Source organism: Sinocyclocheilus rhinocerous, unplaced genomic scaffold (assembly GCF_001515625.1).
Source record: "Sinocyclocheilus rhinocerous isolate Xijiao unplaced genomic scaffold, SAMN03320098_v1.1 scaffold722, whole genome shotgun sequence".
Lineage (NCBI taxonomy): Eukaryota > Metazoa > Chordata > Actinopteri > Cypriniformes > Cyprinidae > Sinocyclocheilus > Sinocyclocheilus rhinocerous.
In genome coordinates, this window is record NW_015638934.1 from 1,050,098 (window position 1) to 1,061,944 (window position 11,847).

General features: G+C 38.6%; 1 protein-coding gene across 1 annotated transcript in view; it reads left to right on the forward strand.

Annotated features, from left to right (window-relative positions):
* Nucleotides 1-4,207, forward strand: part of LOC107750118 (LIM domain kinase 1-like) — a 55,992-nt gene extending 51,785 nt beyond the window's left edge. Inside the window, exons 13-15 of the mRNA XM_016565383.1 lie at nucleotides 33-201; nucleotides 555-610; nucleotides 3,247-4,207. Of these exons, the coding sequence (XP_016420869.1) occupies nucleotides 33-201; nucleotides 555-610; nucleotides 3,247-3,423 (402 nt within the window). The 3' untranslated portion in view covers nucleotides 3,424-4,207. The remainder of the gene's footprint in view (nucleotides 1-32; nucleotides 202-554; nucleotides 611-3,246) is intronic.
* The last annotated feature ends 7,640 nt before the right edge of the window (nucleotides 4,208-11,847 follow it).

Here is an 11,847-nt window from a genome sequence, read left to right on the forward strand (position 1 = left end):
GTGTTGATTGTTGATTTTCCTGCTCTTGATAGAATAACAGTGTTGTTGTGGCGGATTTCGGACTGTCCCGACTCATGGTGGAGGACAAGAATCAGGACAAGCTGTCCTCAGGACAGATCCCAGGCGTGAGGAAACCCGACAGGAGAAAGAGATACACCGTGGTGGGAAACCCGTACTGGATGGCTCCCGAAATGATTCACGGTCAGAGACGACAGACTTTATCATCTGTCTGTCATTAACGTATTATTCTCTCTGTTAATCATAATGTTCTTACAGAGAGCTCTTGTGCTGTTTTAGGATGAACCATATTTCAGAGATTTATTAAAAGTGCCAAGTTCTTAGAAATCATGTTTGTCTCCTAAATGTAAAAAAGTAATTGAATACTTTATTTACACCTTGAATGTGAGTGCACACATCATTATTTTAAAAAAAAAAGGTTTCAAACATGTTTTTTATTTTATTTATTCTGTTTGATGAACCTGAACTTGTAGGTTAATAGATGCAAACAAAAAAATTTTTAAAATGACAATGCTGTTTCTCCATCTGCTCCTCAGGGAAGAGCTATGATGAGAAGGTGGACATCTTCTCGTTTGGCATCATGCTGTGTGAGGTGAGTGTGTGTATGTGTGTGTGTGTGTATGTGTATGTGTGTGTGTGTGTGTGTGTGTGAGGTGAGTGAGTGTGTGTGTGTGTGTGTGTGTGAGTGTGAGTGTGTGAAAAAGGTAGCTTGAGAAAGAAATATTTTGATTCAGCATTGCATAAACAATGATAACAAATGGGTATCAATGGGGTTTATAAAAATAAATACATAAATATTGAAATATGAAATAATTAAAAGAAAATGAAATGATAATCTAAATGTGAAACTAAAACTGCCAGTAGGTGGCAGCGAGGCACTTAACGAGTGAGTCATTGAGTCATTCATGCAAGTGATTCAATTCAGAAATGGAGTCTTAATGAATGAATTACTGAATCATTGACTTACTTGATTTGTTAAAAACATGTATTCATTCAGTAACGAATCACCGCTGTGTGTTGATGAGAGACGCTCAACAGTTCTGCTGTGACTTTATAGTAATATTTTTGTTTGCAGCAATATTGACAATATAAATCAATGTCACATTTGCAGTGATGCAGATATCAGGGAATCAGCACACTTGCTGGTGTGATATTACTAAACTATATCATGTGATATAAATATAAGAGGAAGAGCATATCTTGCCCTCATTTGTGGGATTTTTGGTTCATATAACGGCATTCTGATTGACTCCAACACACAGTCAGTCAGTCAGTCGTCCTGCATCGTCATATTAATCGCACGAAATGAACATGCCGATATTCGATATACCGATATTTTTCAAATCATTTTAGCCGATGCCTATACTGATATACATTTCGCTTTGTTTTGAAACACCACCGAAACGGAAGCTATAAACAAATTATTTTTAATTTTGAGCAAAAACTTAGAATGTTAGAACTAATAAACTTGATCAACTTTATCTTTTTTTTTATGGCAGTACATTGAAAGCCTTGAAAATAACTAATAAAATCAATTTTTGCTGTGTTTTTTTTTTTTTTCTTAAACAGATGTAGTTGAAACCTTAACATTTTATTTGTGGATTTAACATTAATAGATGGTCTAAAGCAAAAGTACAAATTCTAAAAAATCTTTTAGAGCTCCTTATATTAGATTTTTCTTAATCCGTTTGAAAACATATATTACATCCTACTGAATAAATCTGTATACATTAAATTATTTAATTTACAAGTGTCATGTTTGTGATTTTTATTACTGTAAGTTATAGCTTCTGACCTTTAAATCAAAACAGACTCTTGATTTTATGACATCAATTACTGCTTTATTTATTCAGAAACACAAGTTGATACTCAAAATGTTATTTGTGTATTTTACTTTCATGTTATTACAAGTAGGCCAACAACATCCCCTCAGTAAATAAAACACTTTACCAGACGTGTGGACTCTCTCGCACACCGGACGCGTCGTTCTGTACTGCATTCTCAGATTAAATGCAGCGATGCAAAACAGTGAATCTAATCACCATTCAGGCAAAACTGTGCTTCAAGAATGAGCCACACTGCTGAGGTGATCTGATCGCTAGCACACCCTGAGCACATGTGAGCTATCCGTCTTATCAGCAAGACATATCTCTGTCTTATTTGTTTCTCTGTTTTTGCCACGGGATTGACATCCCGTGGTAACTAGGATTTACACAAGCTTCAGCGCTGAATTTACTTCTCTGTTGTATATTTGCTCAACATTAGTCTCGTGAAGCCGCTTTCATATTGCTGTTCACTCACCGGGCTGATGCTCAGGAAATGCTTCAGCACGGCCACCGCATGTAACTTTTAACTAGATTCACTTGTTTAAAACACCCCTAAATTGTATTAACATTTACTATATAACCATTATTTCGCTAATAAATATCTAAATAGATACAACTCTATGGAAATTAATTATTTATTATCTCCACGAGCGATCGCAGTTTGAGTATAGTTCTGTGTAAATGCATAGATAAACCGCGCTGTCAGCAGGCATTTCATAATCTAGAAGGACAAAAACATTATTAGTAATTCTGATATAACATGCCAGTTGAGAAATGGAATAAAATACGATGTTTTGTTTGTTATATTTCTATATTCCAGAGAATATTATTCAGTGAATTAACATTATCCAGTGAATTATTCTTCACTCTTTAGCCTATTAAACAGCTTATAAACCTACTAAAACTGTAGTTTAAAGTTGATATGACTCCTTTACTTCATTTATTTTCTCCATTTGAAAACATTAGACCTTCTACATTTATTTTGCTTATTGTTAATATTAGTGTTGCTGCTGATGCTTTAAATAAAATGTTTTTTATTGTTGTAATATGAAGATTAAATTTAACATGAAAGACTGCTAATTTTCAACACTTTTTTTAAGATGACTGAAAGGAGGAAAAACCAAAGTGAAGTATGTTCTTACTTCACTCAGTCATTTATTTACTTTATAACAGTAAATAAATATCGGTTCTGCATATCGGTTATCGGGCACATAAACACGCAAATAATTGGTATCGGTATCGGTTATAAAAAATCAATATCGGTCGATCACTAGTGTGTTCCTAGAAACATGTTGAATCGACAGCCCTATAAACAAAATTTAGATAACAGATAGTTATTTTTAAGCAATTACGGTTGATTTGACAAAGCTAAAATAATAGAAGAGTGAAACAGTGCTGATAGACGTGTGTGTGCTCTCTGCGCAGGCCTGCGTTTGTGAAGCTGGAGTCGTGGCTGGAGAACCTGAAGATGCACCTGGAGATGGGCCTTCATCTGGTGTCCGAGCTGGAGCTCATTCATCAGGACTTCTGCCGGAAACACTCGAGCAGCAAGAACGGCCTCCACACGCACCCAGAGTAACAGCACACGCTCAGTGCATGTCTGCTGTGGCTTACGGTGCAATGTTCTTCACGTCTCCCTGATGAAGCTCAATGAGATGTGAACGCAGCAGAACACACGAGACTTGCGCGTCAGCAGTGTTTTCGTTCGGTACATCGCGCTAATAGTCCTCGTGTCAGGCATTTCCCGCAGTGTAAACAGAGTTATATTGTAAATGTGCAGACATTGTTTTGTATAGTGATCGCGCATTGGCGTACTTTCATCTGGATGTTTGCTGAAATGCAAGTCCACATGAGAAGATCAGGACAATAATGAACTGTCCGACACGTGAAGCGTCATACAGGTCAACTCTAAGCTTCATGGGTCAAATTAAGGGACTGACTCTCCTCTTACCCCCAAATCAAAAATACATGTATATATGTGTTTTGCATAAAACAATGAAGCCTTTTCTTTTAATGATGATTTAGTATTTAAATTGTAAAGTAAATATGCATCACGTTAGTATCTGTTGTAATGAATGTATTTTATGGTGATTTCTCTCAAAGATTTTCACAGGCTTCGTGTTATTGTGCAAAATTGGATTTCTGATTTCTTTCTTTTGATTTGGGGATGAATCTCGTCGAGCTGACAGGACTTCCTGTGGTTTGCGGTGATCTCAGCCAATCGGAGCGCTCGGTGCTGTTGGACTGATCTGGAGGAGTTTGTTCCCAGGCCTGTGTTTGAAGATTTCAGACCCGGACAGAACGTGTGTGAGTGAGTGAGTGAGTGAGTGAGTGTGTGTGTGTGTGTGTGAGTGAGTGAGTGAGTGAGTGAGTGAGTGAGTGAGTGAGTCCGCTGGTGTAAATATCTTCTCTGGATGCGCTGCATGTGTCACTGTCACGTGCTCCACTACTGATCCAGCTGTTCTCGTAAAGATCAACAGATGTTATTAAGAAAACACAAAGGAGGACCTCCAGGAAAGCACGTGTACAGACGGAAAAAAAGTAAAAACAGCCTCTTCTTTGCTCTTCTTGAATAGAACCACTATTTTCTCTTTTCTAAACTGTTGAAATGCTTTGATTTGCACTATGTGTGAAAGCGGCTGCTTTCTTTGGTTTGGTGACTGTATGAATGCACTTCACTGATGGAGCCGCGGACCCCGAGCAGCAGATGCACGACGCGTCTGATCCCAGTGCAGTTACTAATATAAAGCACCTCATCAAAGCTGCTGTTAAATGACGGTGTTCACTATCAGTGTGATTCTGACAGTGTCTAAACAGATATTTGGCTACTGGTTAATACTGTGTGCATCAGTCTAGCTGACCTCAAGCCAGTTACTGCGTTCCTTACAGACAAACACCGGCTTGCTTTATTAAAAGGATAGTTCACCCAAAAATGAAAAATTCCAAACCCGTAAGACCTTCGTTCATCTTCATATCGATCTCCTTGCTACGTTTCTGGATCTTGATCATGTAAGGACACTTGCTGTCTACGGAGGGTCAGAGAGCTCTCGGGATGCATCACAAATATCTTAACTTGTGTCTGAAGATGAACAAAGGTCTCACGGGTTTGGAACGACACGAGGGTGAGTAATTCATGACAGGATTTTCATTTTTGGGTGAACTAACCCTTTAATTTTGGAGCCCTGTTGATCATATTGGATAACAACAATCTCAGTATTGCCGTTAACAAAAAGCCATATTACTATGAAAGCCATTCCAGAGAGTTGATGATGAGTGCATTGTTAGTGTTTCTGTGGTGAGTCTGCGGCTGGACACGCTCAGAAAGAGCACTTCATAGACGTCCAAGAAGATCACGTCGTGTCACGGTTCATATCTGTTCACAAACTCATCCGCATCAGTGAGAAACTGCTGAGGAAGCCAGAAGTCCATCTGGTGACGGACTGCTGCAGCTTCTCCTTCTGGAAGCCATGGCTTTACCTCCACATTGCTGTGCCTTTGTTTAACGCTAGCCTTGCCAACGACTCGTCGTGTGATTTGAGCCGGATGAGTTAATGTCATCATCGCTTACCTGTTTCCTTTTGTTCTCGAAGTATTTATATGTTCCACGTTTCCGCGTTCAGTTTGATGTTTTATGTTCATGGTTTCCTGTGATTTCATGTTTTTACTGAAGCTGTGAAAATGACTCTGCACTTTAAAGGTACTGGCCGTGAACGGAGGTGATTCAGGACAGAATAAAGTGATGCTCCTGATGATACGCTGCTGTCTCTCTCTCCACACTAACTCATGCAAGGGTTTCATCTCCACTGATGAGATATTTAGCTGATCATGACTGTGGTGGATACAGTGACAGTGCAATGTGTCATGTATTCATCTGAAGACACTGACAGAGCAGGGGTCATTCACAGTCTCATTGCACTGTACTCAGCCTGCTTATTTCTCAGCTCAGAGAGAGAGAGAGCAAATGCTCATGAAAGACATGCAAGAAACCTTGATTAACATAATGATTTTAAGTAATGTCAGGGGAAACACGATTAAAACATTGGTCATTATTTGTTAATATTTATTTTGTATTCATTTAATAAGAATATGGGGAAATGTACTCATTTGTCATGAAAATTACGTCACAATCAATTATAATAATAGCAAGATTCGTTTTATTCATATAGTATTATCATGATTACATTATATTTGCCACGCATTTGGCCTGACAGGAAGATGAGGAATGAAGCTCGGCTTTGGCTCGTACATTTTTTTTTTTTTTTTTAAAGCAGAAGTTATTGAACATTACAGAAAATTCGAAGAAGTAAATCCAGATACACAGAAAAAAGAAGAACAATCTTAATCTGTAGGTCAATTAAAAGAAGAGAGAGAGAGAGAAATACATATAAACAACTAAACAATAGTTCAAGTTTTCTTCTTTTTTCCTTCGGACACAATCAAGAACTTTACCATAAAAATAAATAAATAAAAAATCCTCCATGAAATCTAACAGTATGTCATTCTTTTTGTTATTCATTTGCATTAGATACTTTTTCAAAGATTCCCTTTCTAATAAAAATAAATTACATTTTGGTATGCATTTCGCAAATTTCTGTTAATGAATATAATATTTACCTTACAAAAATATAAAAGTTAACGACGACGTAATTTTGCTTTTGTGTGGAAAAAGTGCAAATAACATAATTTAAAGAGAGCATTTATGTGCACAAATAAAAAAGCACTACCAAAATCTGAAAGACAAATCACAATTATAAAAGAATTGAGACAAGTCTTCCTCGTGTGCGTTACAGAAGACGCAAGTATTATCAATGTCCAAGAATTTAGAAAGAGCTACTTACATGGGTAAATTGTGTGAAGTATTTTGAAACGTGCCACTTTAACGTTGTTCAAAATACAAAATTAGTAAGGATTTGAGCAGGCCGCTTTCTAATGAACATGTTACATTCCAGAAGAATCTTGCTCTTGGCTCCTCCATGTGCGATTGTTTTGACGCGCGCGTGACGTCACGCCTGCTGCGGAGCTGCGTTTAAAGCGCTCAGTGATGCGCTCTGCGCAAACTCCAGCCGTCTGTCCGCGCTAGCGCTGCTGCTTCAGTCGCTGGATTTCCCAGAGAGGAGTCTCTAGGAGCACGGAAGGGTCTTTCGGTTTCAGCGCGATGGAAAACTCGACTGTCAGCAGCCGGTTGAGGACTGCGCTCTTCAGTCAAGGTGAGAGACGCCTTTCTGTCTCAAACTCTGCGTTATCGCGTCGCATTCCTGCGGGAGGAACTGCACAGTGAGCCCAGCTGATGCTCTCATTCACAGCTTCACCAACAAACCTAACTGAGTGACGGAAGCCGGGAGAAGTCCAGAACTGTTTCTGATGCATTTACTTCAGAAGCACGAAGTGTTCGCAGTGGTCTAACATGCTGCCGTTATCTGTCAGTGTAATAACCATAACTCAGCGCGGGTCTGTGGTCAAACCCTCACCTCTCATACTGTCAGGTCAGAGCTCTGTGTGTGCTGTCTTGAGATGCTGCTAGTGAAGGCTGAGAGACTAGTTATTACACGGGTGAAGGCTGAGAGACTAGTTATTGCACAGGTGAAGCGCTGACAGACTAGTTATTGCACAGGTGAAGCGCTGAGAGACTAGTAATTACACGGGTGAAGGCTGACAGACTAGTTATTACAATGGTGAAGGCTGAGAGACTAGTTATTACAATGGTGAAGGCTGAGAGACTAGTTATTACAATGGTGAAGGCTGAGAGACTAGTTATTACAATGGTGAAGGCTGAGAGACTAGTTATTACAATGCAGCTGCATCGTCTTAGTATTTTCTTTTATTTTTTGCTTTTATTTTTGTTGTGACTTTTTACTGCTTTGTTTTGTGACGTTCAAAAATCACATAAAAATGATCAGAATATTTTGTCACCATTGCTGAGATTCACATGTTGATTCTTCATGTCTATGAGTGCCAGCATTGAAACCTCTTTATGAACCATATTTATAAAAGTTTATGAAGAATCAGCATGTGATAATGTTTATGAAGATTTTGATGAAGATCATTTATGAAGATTTTCTGACGTTGTTATCAATATAGCAATACAATATAGAAATGTATATAGAATGTATTGCAACAATATAAAAAGCATAAAAGCACTACAGTTTTAGATAAATTTCAATCAGAGACTCAGACGCATGACATGATTTTACCATAAGTTCCTTGCCATCTCATATGTGTTTAACACACACAATTGTGCCAGCCAAAGCGAAACTTACATTTAAAAAGTCAAGGGTCAAGAGGCAACTAAAGCAACCACTATTCACAAAAACAGTAAGTTGAAAAAAAAAAACATCTAAACATTAATTCTTAATAAAGAACTTCTGTTTTAGATAGTCTAACTGGTTAGTAATGCATGAAGCTGGTGATGCTGTTTGTAGAATTGTTTAATCATCTTCTGCTGAGATCTGGTTAGTAATGTGTGAAGCTGGTGATGCTGTTTGTAGAGTTGTTCAATCATCTTCTGCTGAGATCTTGAGAGATTTACCCCTGGTTTCACAGACAAGGCTTAAGCCTAGTCCTAGACTAAAATGTAAATCTGAGCTGTTTCAACTGAAAGAGAATTGCACTGACTGATCTTAAAACATGTCAGTGGCTTTGTTTTGTCTTAAGATGCACACCAGTAATGCTTTTTTTCTAACAGGTGAAGTCTATACAGACACACACAGCGACTGCAGCCTCAAGCGCATGTTTGCTTGACAGGGACTTTACATTTAAAACTATTATTATTAACAACTATCAACATCCTAGCTACCACCTAGCAACCAGCCGGAACACTGCAGTATATAACCTTCACACCTCCAGGCAAGGCAAACAAACAAATCAAAGTTTGATCAAAGTTACTACCTATTACACAAGTACTGAGGACACCGATTTCCAGTAAAACATGATTTTATGAAATAATGTCACGCAGATATCTTGTGTGTTGAGAGTGTGTATGTAGTGAGTGAAGTATGTTCTTCAGGTATGCAGGCGTTGACTGTCAAAACATTCCCAGATATATTTAATCAGCCGTGAGCTATTGTTCTTTCATTGTGCTTTCAGTTTGTTTGTTTTTTGTTTGTTTTGTTTTGTTTGTCTTGGCAGCTCCTCCACTCCCACACCATTACGGGGTAGCTCAGTGTTCAGAGGTTGCACACTTCAGAAACTATAGGGACCATTAAAGGGCTCTTTCAATCACAGTTTCCTTCCAGGGCATTGAATCATTCACTCCCTAAAAACTCCCACAATGCACCATGATAGCAGGGAGCATCTTTGCTCACTATGTTCCCTTAACAGAGTTAAGTGTCCTGATGCGTAGTGAGCCGCTTACCAGTGCCTGAATCCATGTACACAATCTAGTGATGCACACAGAGGAAGCCGTTTGAGACGTTTGCCAGTGTTGGGGAGTAACTAGTTACATGTGACAGAATTAGGTCATTTAATTACAAAATAAATGTAACTGTAATCAGTGACAGTTACTGAGAGAAAAAAAGTGTAGGCCTAATTAAATTAAAGTTATGAAAATGCTAATGATTACATATATTCACATCTGAATATTTTCACACACATACAGATTTAATTGGTTTCTTTCATAAATTGCATTGACTGCTCTAAAATATGAGACACCAATGTCTCAGGAGTTTAGGACACATGCTCATTTGATTTTTAAGATTAACTGTTTTCCCAAGGCATTGTTAGATATCAGTGTTTCTGTCATAGCTGTGAAAAGATTTGATTTCAGAAACAGTATCATAGCTACTAAACTATATCTTGTGATTTTAAATCTGTATTTATCCTCAGAACGATCTTAAGGTAAAAGAGGAGCTAAAGTCTGATTCTGTGGTGGCTGTGCTTCAAAATGAAACGATTATAATCTTAAAGTGAAAAGTCTGACAGTAATCAGAGCACTACTGTAATGTTACCCTGCCTGCTTTACATGCTTCAGTATTATTAGCTGTTGAAAACATTCATTAGATATTTAGAAAAGTAATCAAATGGAATCAGTTACAATACTTTAATAAAGTAATTGAAATGGTTACACTACTTATTACATTTAAATAGGGTAACTTGTAATCTGTGACCTGTTACATTCCAGACTCAGCTTCTGAACGCTGTCTGCTGTGGTGTTCTTCATACAGTGAGTGTGTGAGTGTGTGTGAGTCTCTGACACTGAGGTACAGTGTTGATGATCACATGGTCAGTATTACTGGAGCTCTGTGATCAGATTCTGGGAATCACAGTGCAATGGAAGGAGATTCCAGCAGCACTGGTTGATAAGACGCTGCAGAAGGAGAGGAGAGGTGTTACGTCACGATCCTGTGGAGAGAAGAGCGGGAAAAGCAAGCACACTAACTGTTGACCATCTGCAGTCACGCTGCTGTAAGCCGCTCTGTCCAGCAGGATCGATGCCTCCTGCGCAAACAACACACAGTCAGACGTTTGCAATGACTCTGATCAGAATAGATCGGTGTTATATTACTCGTACTGTTACTGCATCGTGACATGACCATATGAGATGCTGCATCCCACAATGCAATGCACTTGCACTGCTGTTTGAATGTCTTTATGATTGCACAATGTGTACAGTGTTTTACATGCTATTTAAACAATAGCCAGCAGTGTTGACAGTATTGCAGCTGATGCAGCATGCTAGTGTTCGCTTCTGAGCACAGTCATCGTTACAGAGCCGAGACACACAACTCATTAATGCGCTAAACCCCATCGAGACGTTCCTCCTGCTGGACTGGGTTCATCTCTGAGGTGCAGCTGAAACACATCTCTGCTTAGATTTGAGTCAGACGTGCAGAAATACAGAGATGCGTCAAACGGGATTTGGGCTCTGGCTTGATTTGGCAGCCGTCGAGCATCATCTGACTGCAGATCTGCAGATTCACATGCAGACACATGCAGACAGCAGCGACTTGGCTTGTAGAAACAGAGCAGAATTATGTTTACAGAGAAAGTCTACTGGAGGATTCAAAAGAGAAGCTTTCAGAAGTAATCTAGGGTAACTGCATGAATTCACCATGGGTTAAGACTAGGATTGTGCTGCTTATTACCCAGTTATTGTATAGTAAGAGCTGTTATTACTGATACAGTGCCCGTCCTTTTGCAGGTCCTTTTCTCCTGTTCTTGTTTGATTGAAATTCTCTTTTCTTTATGAAGTAGTGTAAAAGGCTCGGAAGCGCATGTGTTGTGCATGTGCTCTCCATCTGTGAAGGTTTAAGACGTAAGATCAGCTTGCGTAAGGAAAATGTCCATCATCACACCACAGCAATCCAGACGAAGCGCTCGAGCCTTGCATTGATTTTGACTGCAGTATTATTGTGTCTCGTTGGCATTATTTAGAGTGAGTTTGATACTGAAGTGTGTTTTCTGCTCTCTTTCTCTCTGGGTTGCTGGTGCTGTCGGATCCGTCCTCGCGCTCGATCAGATGATGAGGTAAGATCTCTAACCGCTGTGTGATGATTTATGATGGAGAATAGTAGCACACTGTACTACTCATACTGTACTGTATACTGCAGGCGGTTCACTTTTATTCACGATCCGAACCAAACTGGGGACGCCAAATGCAAACGTTAAAGAATTCTTTACTTAAAGCCTTTATATATAATGCATTATAAAAGTCGTTATAATACATTCATTATGCCTTGTACCTTATGCACCTTATAATGCATTGTACAATCTTGTGAATAATTGTAACCACAGTTTATACATTATAACACTTATCAATTCATTGTTACACTATGCATTTTAAATTTGGTTATAATTACACGACCAGTCAAAAGTTTTTGAACAGTCAGATGTTTAATGTTTTTTAAAGAATTCTGCTCACCAAGCCTGCATTTATTTGATCCAAAGTACAGCAAAAGCAGTAATATTGTGAAATATTTGTACTATTTAAAAGAACTGTTTTCTATGTGAATATCTGTTAAACTGTAATTTATTTCTGTGATGCGCAGCTGTATTTTCAGCATCATTA